The sequence below is a fragment of the Felis catus genome, chromosome D4 (genome assembly GCF_018350175.1).
Source record: "Felis catus isolate Fca126 chromosome D4, F.catus_Fca126_mat1.0, whole genome shotgun sequence".
NCBI classification, from domain to species: domain Eukaryota; kingdom Metazoa; phylum Chordata; class Mammalia; order Carnivora; family Felidae; genus Felis; species Felis catus.
This window is the reverse complement of record NC_058380.1, coordinates 45,599,008-45,626,565: the sequence shown is the minus strand read 5'-3', so window position 1 is coordinate 45,626,565 and position 27,558 is coordinate 45,599,008. Positions and strand designations below refer to the sequence as shown.

The following is a 27,558-nucleotide window of genomic DNA, read 5'->3' as shown; positions in this document are numbered from 1 at the left end:
CCCTAGTGTCTAACACAGTGTCCTACACATGGCCCATCTTCAATAAAATTAGAAGGAGGAGGAGTGGGGACTGTTAGCAGCTTTAGAATCTTTATAGTTCACAGCACTATAGGATCATGGCAGCCAGCTGTGAGCAGTGCTTGATAATCCTGAGAGCAGCTAACATTCTTGGAACACCGAGAGGGCACTGGATACTGTCCTAAGCACTCTACTCGAATAGGCAAAGAACTGAGGCTGAGAGAGCTAAATTAGCTGCCTAAGGTGGTGGGGGTTAAATCTGATCCAAACCAAGGCAGACTGGCTTCAGTACTGGCACTCTCCATCACTCTGTTTCTCTGCTTAAGGAGGAAAAGAGGAATACCATAAGTAGAAAGGAGGTGAGCGCAATTAAATGGGGGGAGATAGGAGACAAAAACATATTTCACACATTCCACAATTCTGGTTTTGCCAGAAGGAAAAAAAAAACCTAACAAAAGTCTCACCGTACATAACATGTTAGAAGGACTTTGAAATACACGTTTGTGATAAAGTCCAATTAGCTAAAACAAAGCCTTGAGAACCATCCCAAATATCTAAACAAGCATTTTACCCAGAGAGAGTCATCCTTGATTGAAACAAGGACAAACAACATAACTAAAGGAAGGAAAGCCATGATGAGCCATGCGCAGAAAATTTAAACTAAGGCAAAAACATGCGCGGCTTTGTTTCCACTTAACTGATTGCTGGTCACATAGGAGATAGTTCATAGCTACCACAGTTCTAAAACTGGACGTGTGTATCGCCGTGCAAAGACACTGCAGAGTTTTGTTTATTATTGAAAAGTAGTAAACAACAGGCGGAAAAGACCACGAGAAAAGAGGGGGACCCTGAAATATTGTGCAAAAACGAGGCTCCCACAGATACAAAAATTCAGCGATACAGAATCTGTGCAGCCAGAGGCGATCCACAGCCGGGCTCTCTCCGGAGAGGGAGTCACCCTGCAAAGGAACCCACCATGACCAGCCGGAGCTTGCCGAGCTGGGCTTTGATGCTACTTCTTTCCAGTACTGCCTGCTCTCTGGACTGTCACTTTCAACGGAGGGGCATCTGGGAGATTGTACAACATTTAGAGAACCTTGGAAAAAAATTTCCCCTGAGATGTCTGAAGGACAGAAGCAACTTCAGATTCCTCCAGGTTGCAAAAATCGACCAGCTTCCGGAGGAAACTGCTTTCCCGGCCATTGGAGAAATGCTGACACAGGTCTTCAACACTTTCAACCTGAATGTCTCCCAATCGTTGTGGAATGAAAGCCGTTTAGAGAGACTCCTAAGTGGACTGTATCAGCAAACGGAGAAGACAGGGGTATGCCTGGAGCAGGACTCTGGGCAGGAGGATCATTCATCCTCGCAAAGGGAGGGTACCAGACTTGCAATAAAGAATTATTTCCAAGGCATCCGTGACTATTTGCAAGGCCAAAAGTATAGCCACTGTGCCTGGGAGGTCATCCGTGTGGAAATCCGAAGGTGTTTTCTCTTCATTGAACAGCTGACAAGAAGACATCGGGACCAAGAAATAGGTCACTTACATAACTAACTAATGTGGAACTGATCACTAGTATCATTTTAGATGTCTCCTCAAACCAACGTGGTATTTCTAAGCAGTTTTTTATTTATTCTTTTTGTAACTTAGGATAATATCGTCAGTCTGTTTTCTGGATGGATAAAATCATGCTTATCATTTGCAAATTATTAGTTTAATGGATTTGTTTATTAAAGTTGAGCAAACATTTGTTATTAAAATAGTAATACTATATTTGATGACTTATATATAAAATATCATTTTAAAATTAAATGATTCTTTTATTTCCTTTTTACAATCAAATCTTCTAAATTCAGTCTTCTTGTAACTTTGCTCAAATGGTCATCCTCAGACTGCTTCACTTGACACAGTTTAAACTATCTTTAGGATCATTTCACAATGCAGAAGGACCATCAACCAATACAGAAGATTGTGGCAGTGATGAAAAATTTGGCAATTTCAGTTCTCAGTAAGTCCTGACCTGGAGCGAGAGCAGGAACACGTCTTTTGCCCTAGCCATCATCCCAGTCTTGGGCGTACCTATCCTCTATTTTAGATGTTATCTGAGATTCCATAAGAGAACGAGAACAAAGAAAATCATGGAGATAATGATGATAGTGAATATGAAAATGCGAGGGAACGGAAGAAAGGTGGGGCAGGAATTTCTGAGGTGCACTCTTACCATGTCTCCTCATACTCACCAGTGTGGAAAGCCCTGGAGGATGGTCGCTCCCCATTCTCAGACTTCCATTCTTCCACTCAAGCCCATCACTGATCAATCATCCATCATTGATGTCTATTCATTCAGTGTTGTCTTCCAGTCTGTGTGAAGCTCGGGGCCACGTTCTCAATCTCACAATTTAGGCAGGGAAACTTGCATGTGGACACGCAGAGGAGAGGTCCATGTGAACATGGAGGCAGAGACCGGAGTGATGCATCCATAAGTCAAGAAATGTTAAGCATTGCTAGGGGTCAGCAGAAGCTAGGAAGAAGGCAAGGAAGGATCCTCCCCTACAGTCTTCAGAGAGAATAGAGTCCTGCCAATACCTTGATTTTGGAGTTTTAGCTCCTAGAAGTGGAAGGGAATAAGTTTCTGTCGGTTTAAGCCACCTAATTTGTGATACATTGTTTTGGCAGCCCTCTCTCACTACACGGAGAGAGAAGATGCATCTTCCTGATCTTGAATTTGAATGCAGAGAAAAACAGAGTTTCTCAGGAAAGCCCACTACTCAGAGATGGTACTCATGGGAGTAATCGACTGGTTTTTGTGGTCTCCTAGTGCTTCCGCCTTTCAAATGTTCCTGTTGCTAAATCGAGAGTTAACACCTCTCCTGTGTACACATCAAAAGCTGTGTGCTGCCTCAGAAACATCTCGTGGCGCTTTTTAAAGGCTTTGAAAGCATTTGTTTATTTGCCAGTGAGTTTAATAGAGAATATATGCCATATATAGGTTTAGAGGATTTAAGAATAAGACTACAATAAAATTCAGCAGCAAAATAAAAGTAACAGTAACTTGATCTTTTAAAAAACATTATTTCAGTCGGTTAAGCGTCCGACTTCGGCTCAGGTCATGATCTCACGGTCTGAGGGTTCGAGCCCCGCGTCGGGCTCTGTGCTGACAGCTCAGAGCTTGGAGCCTGTTTCAGATTCTGTGTCTCCCTCGCTCTGTGACCCTCCCCCGTTCATGCTCTGTCTCTCTCTGTCTCAAAAGTAAATAAACATTAAAAAAACCACATTATTTCAGAAGGCATTTTCAAATTCTACCTACAGTGCCTCGGGATCCATACCTTAGAAATTAATTTTCACCAAAATATAAATGTAGTCACAGCAATAGTTGGAAATTTGCTTTTGGTTACTGGATTAAAAAAAAAAAGAATTTGCAATATATAAAAAGTTCTGTTTTTTAATAACTAAGAGCTAATTAAAATCCTAGGGGTAAGCACCTAAATACACTTCAGTTGAATAGTTTCAAACCCAAGGACTGACGATCACAACAGATAGAGGCAGTGTGAGGACAAAGGAGCACATGACTTTGGTTAGAAAATCCAGCTACAGTAGTTAGTACCAGGTCCTGTCCACCATTTACTCTGTGACTGGACACTCACTTATCTCGGAGGCTCACTTGCCTTCAGCTTAAAACCATATCAATAATACGTACTCTTCCTACTCATGAGCAAGATTAAATGAGACACCGTATATAAACATACTTTACCGTATATAAAAATATGGTAAAAACACCACATATAAAAATATCATATAGGGTGCCTGGGTGGCTCAGTTGGTTAAAGCGTCCAACTCTTGATCTCAGCTCAGGTCATGATCTTAGTGTTCGTGAGCTTGAGCCCTGCGTCGGGCTCCTCGCTGACAGTGTGGAGCTTGCTTGGGATTCTGTCTCTCCCTCTCTCTGCTCCTTCCCTACTCTCTCTTGCTCTCTCAAAAATAAATAAACCTAAAAAATATTTTGAATACCGTATATACACATATAAAAACATGTTAAATATAATGTGAACCTTAAAACTCCTACAAAAAATACGTTTCAAGCCATTTCAAGAAAGGAGTTTTGCATTATTTACCAACTTAAGATTTTTTTAAAACCCTAATAAAACCTAATCAACGAAAACAAATTTGTTTAAGAAACAAGTTTATTTTAATAGGGACAATCTTTATCCCATTATAGCTTCCGTCAGGATGAGGACATGTTAGACAGGGAAACCTGTTAGACAAGGAAAGAGTTAACATTCCGATTCTTATTAATTAGAAGCAAAAATATTTTAGCACCAAAGTGGATGTATCATATCTTGTAAATTATGTATTTTAATAAAAAATTATTGAATTTCAGCTGTAATAGTGTGCCAGGCACTGTGCCAAGTGTGTCTGTATATGTGCACAGACACGCACATACACACGCATACACACACGCACACACACACGCACACACACACACACACAACCCTACACAAAATCTAATTTATTTCCCACCACAATGCTGAGAAATTAGAACTATTACTTTATAGATGAGGAAAACTAGAGCTTACAAGGATGAGTTCTTAACCAAAAGGTCTCTTTGGTAGTAACTGTAACTCAACTATTGTGTTCATATTATTTTTTGAAATGATATTTAACATACTTTAGACAATACATCATTGTAGCTTAGTTATCATTTTAAAGATTTTTCTCTTCAGTTCGTCACCCATTAATATTACCATCTTTTCAAATATACTCTGACATGGGTGTCTGGGTGGCTCAGTCGGGTTGAGTATCTGACTTTGGCTCAGGTCATGATCTCACAGTCTGTGAGGTGGAGCCCACGTTGGGTTCTGTGCTGAGAGCTCAGAGCCTGGAGCCTGCTTCAAATTCTGTATCTCCCTCTCTTTCTGCCCCTAACCCACTTGCATTCTGTCTCTCTCTCTCAAAAATAAATAAACATTAAAAAAAATTTTTTTAATAAATAAATGTTAAAAAAAAATTCTGACATTGTGAGGATTGTATCCAGCAGACCTTCAGCAATACCCGAACAGCACTATTGAAAGGGCAGATCCGATCAGCATGATAAGCCTCCTTAGAGGCTGAGATACCTCCAAGAGCTAAGCTTCTGCAGCCCGGCCTGCACTCCCGAGTCCCGGAGGAAGGGACAGTTTAGGTTTGTACTTTAAAGAGGTCACACACATCTTGAAGATGAAATCAATCACATTTGGGTGTAGCTCTCAAATCACCAAAGTCAAAAATGTTAAATGTCTAATCATCAAAGATCTCCAACGCAGTATGTTTTGGGAAGGGCTAACAATTTTCCTATCAAAATATTTCTGATGCTCAAAGAAATTGTTTTTATTTTTATTTAGAGAGAGAGAGAGAGAGAGAGAGAGAGAGAGAGAGAGGATCCCAAGCAGTCTCCATGCTCCTGACATGGGGCTCAATCCCATGACCCTGGGATCATGACCTGAGCCAAAATCAAGAGTCAGATGCTCAACCGACTGAGCCACCCAGGCACCCCTAAAGAAAGTTTTCAACACATTTGTTCTCTGAGAGAGAAGGAACCTTAGCTTAGGAAGAGTGGAGATGTAAATGTGAAAACCCTTCCCTCTCCTGCTCAAGATAGTATTGTGCCTCCATTTGTTAAATAAATTCAACCACTTATTCCCCACGGCACTCTTCCCCTGGGTCTTGAAATGTACACAATCTCCCAAATGTAGAGAAAAACCTCCCTTGATAGTGATAGCCACGATTTTCCTGGAATAGGATTCTTTACCGTCCCCAAGGAGTCGTTAGAGGATTACCTGCCAATATCCTTAATGGCAGCTATTTCAAGTGACATTGAACACCATTTCACCAGTACCTACTCCTCTCGTGGCATCGTGCCAGGTTGGGGGTGGGGCGGGGAGCTCGTGCAAAGATTCCTGTGTTCAGAAAGCTCAAAGTGTGAAGAAGAGGAAGACATACAAATAAGTTATGGTAAAGGGTCAAGCCTGAAACGAAAAAGAAGATCCAAAGAGGGGGGAAAGAGACAGGATAGAGCCAGAGAACATCAGTGGGCCACAGAGGGTTTGAAGAGCGGGAAGTGGTTAACAACGTCAAGGGAAGGAGAAAACCAGCGAAGACAGGGTCTGAAAGACAAGCCAACTTGACTGTGAACGGAAAGGGAGAGATAAGGCAACAGCTGGGGCGAAAGCACAGTCAAGGGAGAGGAGTCTATTAGCTGTGTCTTTATGTGCCTTGAGGGTGATAGATTCAATTTCTTTAATATGACAGCTGCCCCGGAAAATGTGATGGTGATCGATGGATATCTGAACAGCTTCAGATGTAATTAAATTAAGTTGGAGGGGAAAACATATCCCCTGGCACACAGGCTCTAGTTTTAGATTAGCGTAAGGACTAGCCGGCATTCTGTTTGTTTAGTAAATACCACCTTCTCGAGTTCTGAAGCAAAATTTTAAATTCAGCCTCTGAAAAGCAATCTTGCGTGCAAAGGCAGTTTTTCAATCCCTTGAGTTGGCCTGAGTTGAAATCTTAGGTTTATGGCATGTTGGCAGTGTTCATCCTGAGTAAGTTGCTTGAATTAGCTGTTTCCCAGTTTCCCCATCTACAAGATAGAGATATGAATATCACACCCATCGTGGCTTTGCTGGAGGAGCAAGTGAGTTAATTCACATAGGTGTTCAGAATAGAGACTAGCAATTCAACCATCAGTGTGTTTAGCTCTTCTCATATCTATCCTCATACATAGCCTCATTATTGTAACTGTTAATATCATGATTTGGTCTTGTTTTGGTCTAGTTCTCAGAAACATAAGGCAACTTACTTACTTCATTTCACAGATGAAGCAAAATGGCTGCATGTGAGTAAATTATTTTCTTTGAGTCTTACTCCTAGAAAGAATTAGAGCAAAGCTCTCAAACCAAACCTTCACTCATACAAACCTTAGTCTGTTTAATATGAACAAAATTTTATACCAAGGGCATCACAATGCCAAGACAGTCTGAAAAAATACACACACACGTATGTATATGGGCTCAAGCCTTCTACGTTATCACACCTGCCCACAAGGCCCACAAAAGTTAGATGAAATCCAATTGTATTACAACAAAAAATAATAACAATAAAAGAAATTAAAAGGCAGAAATATTGAAACATAGTGTAACATCTAAATTGATGTCATTCATCGTCAGCCCTACACTCTATGTAGCCTTGAGAGAACTATGATAAGAGTATGAACAAAATTGCAAAACAATACCAAGATTTTATGCAAAAAACACACCGACGAAGCCATTGTTGTGATTTTCCATTTTACAGAAGAGTCGCAACACTCTGACCCATCCTTGTAACGCCAACACTTACACCTTGCGTGGCACAAAGATGGCCTGTGACACGGGCCAATTTGTTGAATTGAATGGAAAGCAAGTTAAAGAGTTGAAAATAATCTAAACTCCTCTCTGAAAATTGGCAGAAGTATTATAACCATTACAATACAGTGGAACAATTACCATACAATACAATTGCAATTACAATTACAATACAAACAAGTGGAAACATTCAGCAGATTTATCATCTGTAGCAATGGAGGTGATAACTCTGAACAAGAGATCAAAACAAAAATCAGTCATGTTAAGTATTGGAAGGCACCAAATGAGGGCAATTTGGGGAGTAGATTTTTCATGCTGTATGTAAACTAAAATAAGACAGGAACGACTTAAGTTTCCCGAGGTCAACTGGACAATAAAAGGAAGGGAGAATGAAGTGGGAAAGGAACAACACTCATATGGAGCAGGTGCTAAACAAAATATGGTAGCAGTTCATTCATTCATTGGTTCATTCATTCGTGCATTCATACTGTCAGGTCCCCCTAATTTCAAGAGGTCTTAAAGGCATCAGTGTAGATAGCATAATATAACACGTTTTATCTATAACCATGACTAAGTTCTTGGTAAAGGGTTAAATTGTCTTTAAAGTTTGATTTTAAAAGTCAGGAAAGTAAGAATTATATTTCACAACAACTTCTGGCAAAAATCTTTGCTTTTTTTTCGATTCCTGTGATGGAAGATTAAGTGTTGGTCATGTAGAAAACTAGCCCGTATAACTGATTCTGGTTCTGCCTGTGATGGAATCATTAGTATCCCACCATAATCATAAACTCGACAAAATACATCAATCAACTGTTTCCAGCACTGGACAAGAGACAACGTGCAGCTGTGATCCTTGAGAGAAGAACCGGCAAGATGAGGTACATATTCACACCTGCTTTCTGCCTGGGGGCACTTCCCCAAACTGTGGCACCAGGAAGTCAATCCCAAATCGAGAGCAGTAGTCTTGTTGGGCAGAGAAAACAGAGAACAGGGTTCAAGGCTGCTGACGTGGTTGCAACTGCGCTATAAGAAACTGGAACAAAGAGAGCTATGTGCAGTGACAGCTCCAGATGTTTGCGGAGGCATCCCCTTGTGTCTTTTTTGCCAGGGCAGGGCTCTGCGATGCCTGGCTACTGAGAGCTGTGTGCCAAATAGAAATTCCAGAGCTTTCCCAACAAAGAAACCTGTCAGAGTTCCAGCCACCCAGAGTAGAAAGATTTCACTAAATACCATGGTCACAAGAAAGGTCATGTCCTAGTAGGGCTATTCTAACCCTCCAGTCTTGACTGCAGTAGACTTTAAAATAAAAAGATAAAGTCTTAAAAGCAATCATAGAGAAAAGATGCATAACATACAGGAAACAACAAGGATTACTGATGGCATCTCCTGAAAGCAATGTAAGCCAGAAGGTTACAGAAGGATATTTTTATTTATTTTTTAATGTTTATGTATTTTTTGAGAGAGAGAGACAGACAGAGTGTGAGTGGGGGAGAGGCAGAGAGAGAGAGGGAGACACAGAATCCGAAGCAGGCTCCAGGCTCTGAGCTGTCAGCACAGAGCCCGACGTGGGGCTCAAACCTGCAAGCCCCGACTGACATCATGACCTGAGCCGAAGTCAGACGCCCAACTGACTGAGCCACCCGGGCGCCCCTGGAAGGATATTTTTAAAGTGATGAGAGAAAAGAAGCAGCAGTAACAACCTATTAACCAGGGATTCTGTATATAGTAAAAATATCTTTTAAAAATAAGGTGGAATAGAGACAAAAACAGAGAATTCATTGTTATAAGCACTATGTTACAGGAAATATTTTTTAATGTTCTTAAGGACAAAGAAAAATGATATTAAACAACAAGAAGAATCATTGTGAGGGAATATAGAATTGCAAAATGTAAATATATAGAAATATAAATTAAAATTTATTTAGATGATAATTGACTCTAACACACACAAAATGGTACTTATTGCGGGATTTATCACATATGTAGAAGTAAAATGTATGATAGAACAGAAATGGCAGAAATCACGGGCGAGGAAAAATGGAAGAATTGGGTTTAAAGTTTCTTACAATATACGTGATGTGGTGTAATATGAATCCAATGTAGGTTATAATAAGTTAGGGATGCATATGATAATTCTTAAGCAACCACTAAAATGTAAAACAAAATAGATGCAAAAAGTCAATATAGGAGATGAGATGAAATCCCCAAAAGTGTTTGGTAATTCCAAAAATGTTAGGCAAGGAGAAAAAAAGATTAAGCAGGGCAACAAGAAGACAGAAAAGATGGCACATGTTAACCCAACTATAGCAATAATTGCATTAAGTGTAAACTAAATACTTTAATTAAAAGGCAGAGATTTAAAAAAAAAAGCGGGGGGGGAGTTGCGGTGGTTGCCTGGGTGGTTCAGTGGGTTAAGCGTCCAACTTCAGCTCAAGTCATCATCTCACGACCGGTGAGTTCCAGCCTCAAATCGTGCTCTGTGCTGACAGCTAAGAGCCTGGAGCCTGCTTTGGATTCTGTGTCTCCCTCTCTCTCTGACCCTCCCCTGCTCGTGCTCTCTCTCTCTCTCTCAAGAATAAATAAACATTAAAGATTAAAAATAAAAAAGGCAGAGATTGTCAGACCAGGCAAAAAAAAATAAGACTCAACTACATGCTGTTTACAAAAGACATACTTTAAATATAAAGAAAAAGATAGGCTGAAAGGAAAAGGATAGAAAAAGATATATCATGCAGACACTTATAAGAAAGCTCGTGTAACTATACTGTTATCAAAGTAGACTTCAAATTTAACAAAATATTAGCAAATGAATCCGTTATAAAGGATGATACGTCATGACCTAGTGATGACATATCACTAATCTTAATACAAGGTTAGTTCATCACATTAATAAATATAATTTTTATCTATTGGCATTGTTTTCATATCTTTTGCCGTAAGAAACATTTTTCTATAATTCTGTCTTGGTTGAACAGCTCTTCCTAACACCTAGGTTGTCTAAATAATCATCTAAATTGTATAAGTTGTTTCTATGACTTTTTTCTTTACACATAATTCTTTAATCCACCGGGAATTTACTTTTCTATGTGGGATGTAAGAGGGTTCCAACTCTATTTCCCTCTAGATGGATTATCCTGGTGTGTCAGCCATTTATTAAATTAGTGATCCTTTTCTCATTGAATTGAAATTTCAACTTGGTCAAACATTAAGTTCCTCTACATGTTGAAATCCATTTCTGGGATCTTGATTGTGTTCCATTGTGCAGTTTGTTTTTTCCTCCACCAGTACAATGTCTTATGACGTATTTTATTGCCCACTAATGCAAATCCTTCTCACTATTTCTTTTTAATTAATTTCTTGGCTATTCTTAAATGCTTATTTATCTATATGGAGTTTACAAATATTTTATTCAATTAAAAAAAAAACTCAAGGTGCCTGGGTGGTGCAGTCAGTTGAGTGACCAACTTTGGCTCAGGTCATCATCTCACTGTTGGTGAGTTCCAGCCCCGCATCAGGCTCCCTGCTCTCAGCACCGAGCCTGCTTTGAATCCTGTTCCCCTCTCTCTCTGCCCCGCCCCTACTTGTGCTCTCTCTCAAAAACCAAAACAAAACTCTCCTTATGATTTTAATTGGAATTACCTTTCATTTATAGATCAATTTGGGAAAATTTAAACTTGGGGACTACTAAGGAGTCCACCTAAGAACATGATCTATTTTTCCATTTGTATTATTTTTTAATATCCTACAATAAGATTTCATAACTTCCTTCTTTTTAAAAAAAATTTTTTTTAATATTTATTTATTTTTGAGACAGAGAGAGACAGAGCATGAACAGGGGAGGGTCAGAGAGAGAGGGAGTCACAGAATCCGAAACAGGCTTCAGGCTCTGAGCAGTCAGCACAGAGCCCGACGTGGGGCTTGAACCCACGGACAGTGAGATCGTGACCTGAGCCAAAGTCGGACACTTAACTGACTGAGCCACCCAGGCGCCCCACATAACTTCCTTCTTAAAGAATCTGTATCTTTCTCCCTTATTTCTAGAGATCTTTAGCTTTGCTACTATTGTAAATGGATTTATAATTGTATCTTCTTTTTTAACTGATTATTAGTTTTATAGAGAAAGAATTTATAAATCTTTTTTAAAAGTTTATTTCTTTCTTTTGGGAAAGAGAGAGAGAGCACAAGCAGGGGAGGGACAGAGAGAGTGGGAGAGAGAGAATCCCAAGCAGGCTCCATGCTGTCACTACAGAGCCCAATGCAGGGTTTGAACTTATGAACCGTGAGATCATGACCTGAGTCGAAATCAAGAATCAGATGCTTAGCCAACTGAGCCCCCCAGGTTGCCCTATAAATCTTTTTAAAGTTAAGGTTCATATCTGGCCTTTTGGCAATACGGGATGAGATCAGCCAGCCCTATAAAGGCAAGCTTGAGCTCCCAAGATCGTCAGGATGAATCAGGACCAGTCGTAAACTTTGTTGTAAATCTCTGCCTCCTGGTGGCACCCTACCTAGCTCTGATTTGGGCACCTCTTTGCAGTTTTTTTTTTTTCTTCCTTGACTGAATTCCATTTGTCATCTGTTCAGTGCCATCCGTGCCTCTAAGGCTGGTCTCAGGGGCTGGGGGCCAGCACATGCCTGGATTTGTCCCATTTTACAGGCAGCCTAACAGACACCAGTCAGTCAATCTCAAGCTATATGGAATAAGACTTTTAGAACAGCAATATAAAACAACTAACCATCTCCACAGTAGTCTTCAAAGTTATGTATGCAGTAAAGATTATTCGTAATGAGCAAGTAAGAAATCGTTATAAACTTTAAGAGGGGCCATTTAAACGCGGTTATATCGGGCTAATAAACCTTACAATTAACAGACTAAATCTCAATGCAGGGTTAGCCTTAGCAACAATGTTAAGTAGAAATTTTATCTTCCTTTGACCCTGTTTCTAATGTGCTAATAATACAATGTAGCCGCTCTGTCTTCCCCTGCTGCTGCAACCTACAAAGATCCCATCCTTGCCTGCCCTCAATACCCTTAGGAGACTAGGAAATTAGACTTTTCTGCCTACACAATTCAGTCAACACAAGCACACCTGGCCTATGACACCTCTCTATTTCTGCTTCCTGCCTCTGTCCGCCAGTCCTTATTCAGAGAACCAACCCTTTCACGTATGAGGTTAGCCCTGACTTTTTGAGCTGGCTCCTAACAGAACTCCCCACTTCTACATTTATTTATTTTTTGAGAGACAGAGAGAGACAGAGCACAAGTTGGGGAGGGGCAGAGAGAGAAGGAGACACAGAATCCGAAGCAGGCTCCAGGCTCTGAGCTGAGCGCAGAGCCCAGACGCGGGACTTGAACTCACGAACCTTGAGATCATGCCCTAAGCCGAAGTCGGATGCTTAACTGACTGAGCCACCCAGGTGCCCCCAGAACTCCCCACATCTGAATCTGCCTCTGCTCCTCCCCTCAGCAGCCCCCCCCCCCCTTCACCCATCCACTTCCTGTCTATGACTCTTTCCCAGTACAGAACATGTGTTGAATATTCTTGCTGGAGGTCTAGCTCCTGAATTTCATTTAGGATAATTCCTTTGTCTACCATAGCTTGATCCCTCTCCACCCATCAAAACCACCACACCCTCCTTCCCAGCCACACACACCTGTTCTGTCTTCCACAGGCTTCTACCAGATTAGAACAAGTCATGTGCTGGGCTTGCAGAACCCTGGCCTCACTCTCATCTGAAGCTTGATAGTGATCTCATTTGATCCTCATGTGGGATGCAGCAGGCTAAGGTCTGTAATACGACTTTCACCCTGGAAATAAAGGAACTGAGGCTCAGAGAGGCATTATTACTTGTCCAACATCACACAGAAGTAAAATCTAGACTTGAACACTGGTCTTCTTGACTGAAAATTCCTTGCTTCCTGAAACTCTTTCTTCCTGTTTATGAGCAGAGTTAAAATAAAAATGGCCATTTAAAAATACCTTGAGGGGCGCCTAGGTGGCTCAGTCGATTGAGCGTCCGACTTCGGCTCAGGTCATGATATCATGGTCCGTGAGTTAGAGCCCCACATCGGGTTCTGGGCTGACAGCTCAGAGCCTGGAGCCTGCTTGGGATTCTGTCTCTGTCTCTCTCTGCCTCTCCCCTGCTCACACTCTCTCTCTCTCAAAAATAAATGAATGTAAAAAAATTTTTTTAATGTTTATTCATTTTTGAGAGAGACAGAGCAAGCAGGGGAGGGGCAGAGAGAGAGGGAGTCACAGAATTGGAAGTAGGCTCCAGGCTTTGAGATGTCAGCACAGAGCCCGATGCAGGGTTCAAACTCATGAACCTCAAGATCATGACCTGAGCCGAAGTCGGACGCTCAACCAACTGAGCCACTCAGGTGCCCCCAAAATAAATAACTGTTAAAAATTTTTTTTAAATACCTTGAGGATGTAGACCATGTTTTTTGTCTTTAAATTTATTCTCTCTCCCAAACACCCAGTAAGGGTCCACTTAGCACAAGGTCATGCACAATATTTTTTGGTGCATGAAGGAGGAGGTATGAACATTAACATCACTTACAACTGATGGCTTTCCTAGAAACAACTTTTATAGAGAATGCATATGTGAGCTATGGAATAAATCATGGAGCTATAGAATATTAGAACCAGATCATAAAGATATTCATGATCTTTTTACCTAATTCCCCTCAATTCACAGAGTAGCCAACATTGAGAAGGCGATATGAAAAAGAGCAATCTGAGGAATAAGCCCTTTTTCTTTGTTCTTCAGAAACTGATTATTCAAGGAAGGAATCTGTCATTTTTCTTTTGGGACCAGCATTTCCTACCAGTATTCAGCTATATAAATGCACAATAGGAACTATGTGCATCTCTTTAAGCATCCAGTAAAATTCAATAACTTTTAGTTAAGTTAATGTTTAAGTGTTTAGATTGTTTCTTTTAACTTTATCCCTTTTGTTTTGTACTTTCCGTATTCAAAAAAAGATTACAAAAGACATTGCGTTTTGCTTCTTGACTGTGTATCGTACAACCACGAAGTTTTAAATTCTTAAAGCCTAAGAAATTAGAAAATCTCTTACCTTAGAACACCAAAAAGCACCTCTGCCTTTAAAAGTGATTTAAATGCTAATGATTAAAATTTTATTTAATGAGATCAATACAAAAGTTATCTTTTTATAATGATTTATATCTGCCACCCAAATAATGTTTTCATCGTTGCAAAATTAAACCTTATCTCAAAAATTATCATATTAAGTTGGTTTGCTATGGGTGACTCCTCTAAGTAATTTATAAAGTGAATTGATCTAAGAAAAGCAATCTTCAGTAATTATAGACAGTGGTGTGGAAGCAAAAATATATAGAAATGAAAACTGCATGTGAATTTAAATAAAACCTTAACTGTAAATAACAGGGATAATAGTTCTGAAATATACTAACGGGATTTTCTCTTTTGCATTCTTTTGTATGTGACCTTCTTCCTAGCCTGCCAGAGGCATCCCTTTGCCTTGGGAGATTTGGGGCTGATCGTAGAAGACTGCCATGGGATAGACCTAATCTCAGCCTTTCTCTATCTAAGTGGCCTTTTCGGTTTCTAGTGAGGCAAGGGTTTTGAGAGTCACACTTTGTCAGGAGGAAAAAGAATTCCTCGGTTCCCCAAAGACTCCTTTCATGATAGCAAAACTTGGAGAGCTGTGGGTTGAGCTGTACTATAAGCCACAGGGAAAGAAAACCTGGTATAGGACAATAAATGAAGACAATCTGTCTAGGGAATTAGTGGGGAGATTTGCAGGATGGGAGGGGAGAGAGATTCTTTAAAAAGGAAGCTACAGGGATGTCTGGGTGGCTCAGTCGCTTAAGCCTCTGACTTTGGATCAGGTCATGATCTCACGGTTCACGGTAGGAGCCCCACGTTGGGCTCTGTGCTGACGGCTCAGAGCCTGGAGCCTGTTTCAGATTCTGTGTCTCCCTTTCTCTCTGCCCCTCCCCCTGCTCGCACTCTGTCCCTCAAAAATAAATAATAAACATTTAAAAATTTTTTAAAAATATACATAGCAAAAGTCCATTTCACTCTTCCCCCACTCCCTGCCCAGGCACAAACCAAACCACCAAGCAGGGCAGGGACCTGGGGAGGACGGGAGGTGCCTGGGTTGTAAAATTTAAGGTGGTGCTCCCTTTCAGGCAGACAATGCTGACAGGGTGCACTTGCTCAAATTTTGCCCCCTGGGTGCTTGCTAGCCTCGTCTAGTCCCAGCCCTGCTACAAGGATGGTCACAGAAACATCCTGAGTGACACGGAAGAATCAGAGCCATGGGCTTAGTATCCTACTTTCTCAGGCAGATGCTGGAAAAGCTGTGGGCTCCGAAAGTAGCGGTACATTCAGCACAGAGCCACGTCCAGCAGGCATCCTGTGGGAAAGATGCCTGCACAGATAGCCCGAAATAATGTGAGTGATACCTCACAGCTTCCTCCAAAAGTTTACGCAGGACTCCTGTGAAAATTGATAAGAGGAAATCTCAGAGCGGAGTTGGGAGGCTGGCAGGGGAACTCTCAGGCCCTCCCACTTGCAACCCGAAGGGAGAGACATATCCTGCAGGTGGATAACTTGAGTATACCAGCAGGAGCAAGAAAGACTGTCCTCCCCCCTAGCAACCGCCCAGCCAATGAGAGACAGGCACAACTCAGCCAATGAAAAGCCACCACACTCCCAACTCCCGGTTTCCTCCAGTGGACTTTTGGTTTATAACAGGCTTCCCAGAAGAGCCTTCCCCTCCTTTGTTTGGGGCACTTGCCTATCGTTTTGCCATAGCTTGCTCTTCCTGGGTTGCAATTCTCTGCCATTCCCCCCCCCCTCCCCAAAACTCACTTTTGCAAGCGAGGTAACTGGCTATTTTATTTTTTAAAGTTAGCGTTACTCGGTGATTGGAAGTGGGATCCAGAAAAGACCCTCAACGACTCTGAGGCTGGCGAGCAAACAGGTGCGGGTACCCACGGAACCGACTGGGCTCACTGCTTTCTCTCCCACCCTGGTGTTTGAGGGTTAATTTTCTCCTCGATTTCGAGCCACACGCTCTCCCGGCCTTCTTGGGGATGTGTTTTAAGGCCTTGGGTTTTCTTTTCTAGGATAACTCATTTGGCCTTCAGTCTGACTGCTTTTTGGGGCCAGACCATTCCTGTCAGAACTGCTGGCCTTCGGTCAGACTTCGGTTTGGAAGTGGACTGTTCCTGTAGGAACTAAGCTGGCCTTTGCTCTGATTCCTTCTGGAACCAGGCGATTTCTGTTGCACTCCCCTGTTTAGGGACTTTTGTCTTTGCTGTAGGGAAAAACCTGTAAGAAATGGGATTCCGGCCATCAAAATGCTTTGATGTTGCTGCCCCTGCGACTGGGACTCTGGCCAGTTTTTTCTTAATTTTTTAATGTTTACTTATTTGAGCGGGAGTTGGGGAGGGAGGGGCAGTGAGAGAGGGAGGCACAGAATCGGAGTCAAGCTCCAGCCTTAGAGCTGTGGAGCCGGTCGCGGGGCTTGAACCCAGGAATGAGGAGATCATGAACTGGGCCCAAGTCAGACGCTTAACCAATTGAGCCACCCAGGCCCCCCCCTGGCTGGTTTTGTGTTTAAAAACTATAGCCCATCATTGTGCGTATTTTATAACCAAGTGGACTGATTTAGCCAATTAGAACTTCAATGGCCATTAGGGGGAATTTTGATCTCCCCAAGCTTGTTTTACTCAAGATTAAATTAGAAAGCCATGACTCCCGGGGCGCCTGGGTGGCACAGTCGGTTAAGCGTCCGACTTCAGCCAGGTCACGATCTCGTGGTCCGGGAGTTCGAGCCCGGCGTCGGGCTCTGGGGTGATGGCTCAGAGCCTGGAGCCTGCTTCCGATTCTGTGTCTCCCTCTCTCTGCCCCTCCCCCGTTCATGCTCTGTCTCTCTCTGTCCCAAAAATAAATAAACGTTAAAAAAAAAAAGAAAGCCATGACTCCAAAACAAACCAAAACCTGAATGGGATCTCCATTTTAATATTTGTTTATTTATTTGTGACAGAGTGCCAAGTGCAGGAGGGACAGTGAGAGGAGGGCAGAAGCTCTGAAGCAGGCTCTGCACTGACAAGCTGACAGCAGCCAGCCCCATGTGGGGCTTGAACTCACAAGCTGTGAGATCATGACCTGAGCCCAAGTCCGCCGCTCAACAGACTGAGCCACCCAGGTGCCCCTGGGCTGCTATTTTAAAAGGGTACCTTGAGGCTTCCGCATGGGTTGAGGATTTTAAGCTTGCCTCTGCAAAGTACTATTTCTAAATTAACTGAGGCAAACAGTTGAAAAGAGTCAAAATGGTTTCTGAGGCCTTTTTCTCCTCTCCCATCTTCTTTGTCTGCAAACAAGGGGCAGCCACCTGGGTTCAGGACCCCGCTCCCCTGTGCCATTTTTCTGTCTTTGCCAAACTTCCCATTTCCTCCCTTTCTCTCCCCACTTGCTCCTCTCCTGGACCTAGAAACCCTGCCTCTTTAAAATTCAGTCTGCTAAGGATCTAAACAAAACTCAAGTTTCTTATGTTACCTGGACTAAGGCTGAATTGTGAACCATATTTCATGAGTTTCCTATAGTAACAGACGACTCCCATAGGTTTGCTGAAGAATTTAGCCTAGTTGTTCAGACTTACCAATCTGGTTTCTCAGATTTATATCAATTAGCCCGCATGCTTGCTGGTGAGGACTAGGCCAAACATTGGATGAAACTCGTCAGAAGGGAACATTCTGAAGGGAATTTAGAGAGGCAAACTCCTAACTTTTTTTTTTTGTAAGTAATCTCTACTCCCAATGTGGGGCTCAAATTCACGACCTCAAGATCAAGAGTCGCATGCCAGCCAGGCACCCCCAAACCACTAACTTTTGACAAGATGCTGCATCATGGGCTGGAAAGCTCCCCCAAGCAATTGCAGTAGCTTTTCCCCTGCCTGCTGATTGGAACAAAATTCAGGCTTGCACACAAAAGCCTGATGAGTTTGTTCATGACTGTTATAGTCAATCCAAACTGTCTTTTTAAAGAATATTCTGGTCTTTAGGGCACCTGGTGGCTCAGTTGGTTAAGCGTCCGACTTCGGCTCAGGTTGTGATCTCGCGGTCTGTGAGTTTGAGCCCCGCGTCAGGCTCTTTGCTGACAGCTCAAAGCCTGGAGCCTGCTTCAGACTCTGTGTCTCCCTGTCTCTCTGCCCCTCTCCCCCTCGTGCACTCTCTGTCTCTCTCAAAAATAAATGTGTGTGTGTGTGTGTGTGTGTGTGTGTGCAAGCCTGAATATATACACATGTATAGCATTTAACTCGATGTTTATGAACAGGTTGAATGGGGATCTTTCCCTTTAGCTGAAGGGACCCCAGGATGTTTCTCTTTTAGCTAAAACAACCCCTCCAGATTTAGTTAATTTGTCAAACCTGCTCACTTGCGTCCTAGATGAGTCAACTAACAGAAAGACCGCTTAAATTCTCAATTTTCAACTCCAGCAAGTGAAGTCTCCTAAACAAAGTTCAAATCCTGGAGTTTCTGCTGTTACTGCAAAGAGCCAGGGCATTGGAACCGGCAGACTGTTACAAACTGAAGTGCTCCAGGCGCCCGCGGCCCTCTAGTCCGTCTTTCCAGTGTCCTCCTAATTCCCAATCGTGGGGTTCCGAGGAACTACAGGTGCTCTTCCTAATCCTCACTCTTCATCTGCTCAGAGAAGCTACTCTCTAGGTTGGGCATGAATCTCTCTCTGTCGATACTGGCACCAGAGCTGTGCTCTCTGTGCTAAACCCCATTGCTGTAAAGCAGCCCCTGCCTGGAGTACCAGAACAGTTACGGTGGGGGCCTGCAATGAACCTTGAGAGGCCCCTGTCTCTGAACCTACTCCCCTTTGGCCTAAGTCCTTTGAGAGATCCACACTTTTTCTCCTTAGTTCCTCTGACCCTACTCATTTACTGGGCTGAGATTTCTTGGAAAAGTAGCATGCCTGAATTCCTTTCTCCCAAAAGGGGGAAATAATTCTAGATTTTGACAGTAGTCGTCAAAATAGCCAACCAGGGAAATTAAATGGCACTTGGACATCTTCTATTCATTTTTGTTGGATCAACTACCCTCCTCTTTATGGCCAAAATCCTCGCCTGATATTGGCAGATTCCGAATATATCCCTCACGATGTCGTCCCATAATTAATCAATGCACTGTCAGTAAAAAAGCCCTTCAAGGCATCAAGCCCATAATAGAAGATTGCAAGTGTTAGGACCTCATTATCTCCTGCACTGGTCCCTGCGTTACCTCTACCGTACCTATGAGAAAGCTCAGTGACTGACGATGGAGGTTGTCCAGGACCTCTGAGCAATAAATAACATTATCATCCCTTGGCACCCTGTTATTCCCAACCCCCATCCATTATGAACATCCATTTGCATTGAATTTTCACTGTAATTGACCTATGCAGTGCCTTTTTTTAGTATTCCAGTTGATCAGGAGAGCCAATATCTTTTTGCTTCCACTTGGGAGGAAGGGAAATCTATCTGGATACTAATGCCCCAGGGTTTCACAGAGAGTCCTTCTCACTTCCATAAACATTAAAAACTGATGTGGGTGGTATATGGTTTTCTGCAGGCTCTACCAGTTCCAGTATGCAGATGATTTGCTCCCCTGCCCCCCTTCTCAAACCTTTTCACAGGAAGAGGTTAAAAGTTCTGGCTTTAAAGGGACACAAAGTTTCCAAAGAGAATTAGTTTGCTCAAACTCAGCTTTAATACTTGGGGCATCTGATCCCAAAACAAAGACTACATTTGGATCCCGATGAGACCCTTCATGGCTGCTTAATGCTGACAGGTTACCTTTTGAATCCCATGACAATTTACAGGAGACTCCTTAAACATATGCAGATTTTTCATGGTTTACTGGTGGTTTTTATTTAAAGAATAAAAATGGAAAAATGTCACGCTGGGTACGCTACTGCAGTGCCTTTTGAAGTCATTGAAACAGCACCTTTACATTTACAATTCAGCCCAAGAGACTGGATTATATACACACCACTACTTGAACTTGTACTTTAGCCAAAGGTAAAACCACAGACATTTATACCAATAGTTGGTATGCCTTTGGGGCAGCTCATGACTTTGGAATGTTATGGAAACAATGAGGTGTCCTTCCCTCCAATGGGAATAAATTTAAAATGGCTCCTATGTCTAAAATATGTTAGGTGCCATGCTTTTGTCTACTGCTCTGGCCACTAAAGTTCCTGGGCATTCCAGACTTAACTCCCAGGAGGCCACGGTAATCCACCTCACTGATATTTCTGCCAAGAATGTTGCTCTCAAGGAAACCAACAGCCAGATCTCTGTCATGGTTCAAAGGGATGCTCTCTCAAACGATAATTTGGAAAAATTGACAAGAGATACCCAACAATTGGGTTAGTCACATGTACTAAGTCACATGTACTAAGAGACTCAGTTGGCAAACTTTGTAGGGACCCTCCAAATACCTTGACCTAAAACATTACCGTTGGTCTTCTAAATCTCACATCTATCCTTTGGGAACTCCTAGACTCTCAGCCTTTGAGATAATTACAGGATGTCCAATACACTTGGTCCCTGCCTCCTTTGGCCCATAGTTGATAAAAGGAAATAGACTTCAAGAGTGTAAAGGCTAATTGCTTCTATTAAAAATAACCATGCTTTGTTAGAGTAATCTACTGGGAGGCCATGACCTTAAGTATCCCATCCGGTAACCTGGAGATTTCATCTATTAAAAAAGACCCTTCCAGAAAGACTCTTCTGCCTCACTGGAAAGCCTGTTATCAGGAACTGCTAACCTTTGTGCTGGGGAATAGACTCTTAGATTCATGTGACTTAACTAAAGAAAACAGCAAATCCTGGCTGGACCTGCCCAGCATCTGGTGACCCGAAAGTAAAGAATTCCTGGCATTGAAGCAGATGACCTCTCCTGAGACACTTTCTGAAGATGTCTGGGCCAGACCTGTACACCTTTTTCTCACTGTTGCTTTTTCTCTTTCGTAGAAAGACAATGCTCCTGTCTACATTTCCCAAGCCCTTGTGAGAGGAAGGAACCTCTTTTGTTTGTGGCCTTTTGGAAATAGCCTCATCATGATCCCAGGACAAATTAACTTTCTGTTTGCTTTTTCTGAAGGGTTAGAAGTTTTCAAATTCAGGGGCGCGTGGGTGGCTCAGTCGGTTAAGCGTCCAACTCTTGACTTCGGCTGAGGTCATGATCTCACAGTTCATGGGTTTGAGCCCTGCATCGGGCTCTGCACTGGTGGCTCAGAGCCTGCTTGGGATTCTCTGTCTCCCTCTCTCTCTCTGCCTCTACCCCGCTTTCACATTCTCTCTCTCCCTCCAAATAAATAAACTTAAAAATTAAAAAAAAAAACAAACACAAAAAACAAGAAGTTTCCAAATTCACAAAAGTCGTCTTTAATCTGAACTATTCACTGGCTTTGGATTCTTCTCCAGACTGATGTTCTCTGAATTTACAAACTTACAGGCTGTATTACCAATAACACACTTCAGTGCAAACCCTTCTTTTGAGCTAACAATACGGCATTAAAATGTCTTTGAAGTTGTGCTCTCTTGGAAAAAGTTTATCAGCTATCATTTCATGTTTATACCTAGCTGTATCTTCCCAAATGTACTCACTTAATCCTTTCAGTACGCTCTTGCAGGATTCACTATTTTGCTTTCATGGTCGCTTTCAGTAGAGATTCCCAGACGGCACACATGACTTCAGGTTTGCTTTCATAGGAAAACCTTTCTCCCCTAAGTCAGAGTAAGTGCCAACAAATATTTCAGTTGGCTACTTGCAGACCTAGAGGCCTAGTTTAGAACCGTCATACAATTTGGAATTGCTGTTACTTCTGTCTCGTATAATTATTTTAGCGTTTGTATTTTGTTGCCTGTCGAACTTCTTAAAAATGTATCCGATGAGGTGATGCTGGCTCAAGGCCTTGAGATTTCCAACAGTTATGACCTTAGGAAGATTTTAGGTGGGATAAGCTGAGAGTTTCTCCCTCCTAACCTTCCTTGTTAACTCAGATGTGGCCTTAAGTGCTTTCTAGCTGCTACTCACTTTCCCTCTCGGTGTAGGACAGGCCACCCAGGAGAGGTCCCTCCTGGGACTGCGGGACAAAACCACTACATATGGAAAACCTGACTCTTAATCAGCAATGCTTTATTTATTTTTTAAAAAGGTTTTATTGTTTTGAGAGAGCACAAGCAGGGGAGGGGCAGAAAGAGAGGGAGGGAGGATCCAAAATGGGCTCTGCGCTGACAGCAGCTCGCCCCATGCGGGGCTTGAGCTCATGAACCACGAGATCATGACCTGAGCCGAAATCGGACGCTCAACTGATTGAGCCGCCAGGTGCCCGACAATCAGCAATCCTTTTAAAGAAAGAGCTTGCTCAAAAGGAGGGAAATGTGACAGTTAATAAAGGAAATCTCATTCAGAATGGAGTCAGGAGGCCAGCAGGGGAAGCTTCCACGCCCTACCACTCATGGTCAGTAGCAAACCCAACAGGAAGACACAGACCTTGCATATGGATACTGCTTTACCATCCCAGCAGGAGGAGGAAAGTCTTTACTCCTTCCTTGGCAACATCCCAGCCAATGCTATCTGTCACAACTCAGCCAATGAGAAGCCATTATGTACCTCAAACTCCCAGTTTACTCCAATGGACTTTTTGTTTATAACAGCTTTTCCAACTCTCCCCTTTCCTCTGTAAAAGAGCATCCCCCTCCTTTGTTTGGCAGACTTGCCTATGGTTCTGCTTGCTTTTCCTGGATTATATTCTTTGCTGGTCCCAAATGAAACTACTTTGCTGATAATATAACTGGCAGTATTATCTTTTTAAGTTTTTAAAAAACGTTCTTATTTTTGAGAGAGGGAGAGAGAGTGTGTGTGTGTGAGCAGGGGAGGGACAGAGAGAGAGAGAGAGAGAGAGAGAGAGAGAGAGAGAGGATCCGAGGTGAGCTCTGCACTGACAGCAGAGAGCCCCGTGCAGGGCTCAGACTCACGAACTACGAGATCATGACCTGAGTTGAAGTCGGTCACCCAACCAACTGAGCCACCCAGGCGCCCCTTAGCAGTATTAGTTTTTAAGGTTAACACCCCTCCAGAGGGTGAGGGAATGGGGAGAGGATGGGAGGATCAGTAGAGGCCTTGGGGATAGACAAGGAGGCTATTAAGGCAAGGGCAGAAGACAGGAGGCAATGGGGTGAGGGAGTGGTCTGTGATCAGTGGCAGATGCGATCATCTTGCCATCAGTAGATTCAGTGAGGACACAGCCCTTCCACAGGGCTTGCAAGGTAGGCAACCCAAGGACCTGTGTGCATGGGTGACACCCAGTGTTCACCGCCTTGTGTGAACTTCCCCGTTCACCAAGGTGCCTTGGGGAGGACAGTAACTCAGAGACCGAAAGGAGGATTTTGAGTTCCTATTAATTGGCCAATTTTACTTTGTGTCGTTTTTCCTTATAATCAGTGGGGTGCAGGCTCACAAACAAGAATAAATCAGTCATTCAAAGCAAACAAGCAAGACGACGTTTCTCTTCATAAGTTAGTGTGTTAAATCTTGGCTTTGTTGAAGTGTAACTGACCTAAAATAAGTGGCATAAATTTAAATTTGTAAGCTTTTTTTTTTTTTTTTAAAAACGTTGATTTGTTTTTCAGTGAGAGCATGAGCAGGGGAGGGGCAGAGAGAGGGGGGAACAGAGGATCTGAAGCAGGCTCCTCAGTGACAGTGGTGAGCCCGATGCGGGACTCAAACTCATGAACCATGAGATCATGACCTGAGCTGCAGTCAGATGCTCAACTGACTGAGCCACTCAGGCACTCCTCAACTTGCAAGTTTTAAGGGAAGTATACATCTGTGAAACAATCACCACCATCAAGACCATGAACATAGTCGTCATTCCTGCCCCTTGGCTGTCCCTCCCTTCTACCCCACCCCTCCCTCCTCCATTTTCAGGCAACTGCTGATACGCTTTCTGCCACCATGGATTAGTTTCCGTTTTCTAGAATTCTATGTAAATGGAATAGTACAGCATGTACTCTTTTTCTCCTGGCTCCTTATATTCAACATAATTATTTTGCTTTATCCATGTTGTTTCTTGTATCAGCGGTCCATTCCTTTTTTTTAATTGCTGAATGGGATTCTATTGTATGGGTTCGCCATGATTTGCTTATCCATTCATCTGCTGTTGGCCATTTGGGCTGTTTCCAGCTTTTGGTTATTACGAACAAAGCGGTGTGAGAGTCCCGGTTGGTACAACTGGAAGAAGGGGTACGCTTCTTCACCAACACTTGATATGGTGAGCCTTTTTTCATTTTATCCATTCTCATAGCTGTGTAGTGATATGTTACAGTGTTTTACATTTGCATTTCCCTAATGACTAATGATGTTGAGCATCTTCTCATGATCTTGCCATCTGGGTATCTTCTTTGAAGTGTGTGCTCAAATCTTTTGACTGTTTTTTTTTGGGGGGGGATTTTTTGTTTTAAGTTTTAAGTAGACTTACATTTTGACTCTTACATATAATAAAAAGAGAATCAGGACTTGTGAACAAATAGTGAACAATCATATGAAACAACTTAATATAGCACAGTGGTTAAGAATTCACTGGAGACAGACTAAATCTAATGAAATCTAAGTTCCAACATTTACTAGCTGTGTTGATCTTGGACAAGATCTGACCTTTTTTCCTCGCCTATAAAATTGGGTAGGAATAGTTACCATCTCATAGCATCGCTCTGAGGATTAAGTGAGATATGTGGAGAAGGAGAGTGTCCATGGCTTAAAAAACAAATTTAAAAAATGGCTCCTGTGTAATTGAATGAGTCAGTTACACACTTGAATGTATTTTCCTTGGAATAGGACCGGAGAGAGATTGGAGAATGATGATGCAACCAGGCAAGTATCCCAGTCCAGGGTTTGATCTTTTGAATGGAGTAGTAAGGGTCAAAGTCATTTGAAGGAAGGATGGTTAAAGTTCCAGCAGAGAAGTACAAGCAATGCTTTGGAACATCTGGAGAAGAGTGATAATAGAGGCTAAGTACAAGCAAAAATTACAAGGGATGATGATTATGACTCATGCCTAAGATTAGGTAATGGGGCAAATATGTCTGAAACTTTGCACAGGGCTATGGAAAGAGATCTCAACCTAGCTTTCACTAGCTTTGGGGTGCCTATGAAATAAAAAGATTAGACCACATAATCTCCAGGGTTTTATTTGGGTCTAGCAGCCTGTGGAATTTCCAATCTAACATGAGACTGGAGGAAGAAGGGGGAGATTGTGATCCCTGAAAATTTTAGATGGTTGAAATAAAAAAGAAATCTCAAAGTTATCAGAGTATAACTGGTTCCTTACAGAGCCACTTGGGGCTGATGGGAGCAAGAGTGGCCAATGGGACACTTTCCCAGAATCTCTGCTCTCAGTGAATATTGCATGTCGTATTGGCATTTTATAATGCCTGAGTCTCTCAGTTGGTAAAGCATCTGATTCTTGATTTTGGCTCAGGTCATGCTCTCAGGATTCATGAATTTGAGCTTCGTGTCCTTCTCTCTCCCTCTCTCTGCCCCACCCCTGTGCTTTTGTGTGCATTCTCTCTCTCTCAAAATAAATAAACTTTAAAAGATAAAATGAGATTTGCAAGGAATAGGAGGGAAAAAAACACAAATAACAACGGATGGATGGTTAAGTGTCAAAAGTCAGGATGTTCAACCATTGGACTTAACTTCTCTGAAGATTATTGTGAAATAGTATATTTTATCACTTTTTAGGTATGGTTAAAAAAACAAACCTTAAGTCAGTCTGTTACTGCTATGACATATATTTCAAGGCTTTAGTCTCCCAATTAGTCAGGGATGAAAACACATTTAAACCTTTGCCCAAGAAAAACAAAACTGACGTGTTCAAATAATGTCAAAATTCCTTCAAAAGACAATAGATTAACTTAGAGTTTTTTGAACTATCTTGGCCTCTGACATCTGTACAAGTAGATAATTGAAAGTATACTGTACATATTTAAAAAATGCAACTATTTCTGAAAGTTTGTTTTATATTGGTTACAATTTTAGGAGAGGAGAACTCATACCAGGTTTCATCCATTCATTCAAGACATTTATGGACACCCATCATGGCATGCACTCTACGAGGTACTTGTATACATTTTATATATTTTATACATTTTCTTATTTAGTCGCAACAACTGTGTACTTGGGAAAAAGAAACTATTTAGAGAAGTTAAAACTCGTCAACTCCTTACTGTTAGTTAAGAGGTGTAGCCCTCTGGGAATCTGTAATCTAGTGGGGTAGGCAGGGATCAAACTAAAAAAAGGTAAGTGCCATCATAGACCTCTACTGGCCCCGTGTGGCTCCTTGAGGAAGCCCTGAGAAGGGCTTTAGAACTTTTGACAGGTAAGTATTGGTCTGTGAGAAGGCGTGGAGGCAGAAGAGAAATTCAAAATAGAGGAGAAAAGTTCCACTGAGGCACAATGGCCGAGAATACCTGGTGTGGTCATGGAATGGCAAGCGTTGCTGTAATGGGGGAGGGGGCAGGGGGAAGGGACAGAATGTTCGCATTAGACAGGCTTGGAGGCAAGATGACATATTGTTGCCAGGTGAGCTGGGGAGATGTCTGGGCCCTGAAGCTCCCTCCTGCCCATCCTGTCTCCCCTTAGTCTCATCACAAGAAAAGAATTCAAGGAGGACCAGACATCGGTTGAGCAGTGCAAATGAAGAGTGTACTAGGGAGAGTCCACTCTTTTTTTTTTTTAATTTTTTTTTCAACGTTTATTTATTTTTGGGACAGAGAGAGACAGAGCATGAACAGGCGAGGGGCAGAGAGAGAGGGAGACACAGAAACGGAAACAGGCTCCAGGCTCCGAGCCATCAGCCCAGAGCCCGATGCGGGGCTCGAACTCACGGACCGCGAGATCGTGACCTGGCTGAAGTCGGACGCTTAACCAACTGCGCCACCCAGGCGCCCCGGGAGAGTCCACTCTTGAGAGGTGAGACCAGGCGAGCTCAACGGACAGCTGTGCCCCGGGTTCGGGTTGCTACCTTTTATTGACAGGTGTTAACTCGGGGCAGGAATATTTATTACTCGGGGAGAGGATTTGGGGGGGGAGCAGGGTTTCCTGC

General features: G+C 42.5%; 1 protein-coding gene and 1 long non-coding RNA gene across 2 annotated transcripts; both read left to right on the top strand.

The window, feature by feature from the left end:
• The first annotated feature begins 770 nt into the window (after window positions 1–770).
• On the top strand, window positions 771–1,577 carry LOC123381775 (interferon alpha-2-like). Its single transcript, XM_045043688.1, has one exon. It carries the CDS (start codon window positions 995–997, stop codon window positions 1,571–1,573), a length of 579 nt encoding a protein of 192 aa, XP_044899623.1. The 5' UTR covers window positions 771–994; the 3' UTR covers window positions 1,574–1,577.
• Window positions 1,578–16,146: 14,569 nt separating this feature from the next.
• Window positions 16,147–27,145, top strand: LOC123381733. The gene is made up of 3 exons (XR_006589086.1): window positions 16,147–16,375; window positions 24,639–24,726; window positions 26,493–27,145. It is a non-coding gene; the product is annotated as an uncharacterized LOC123381733 (long non-coding RNA).
• The last annotated feature ends 413 nt before the right edge of the window (window positions 27,146–27,558 follow it).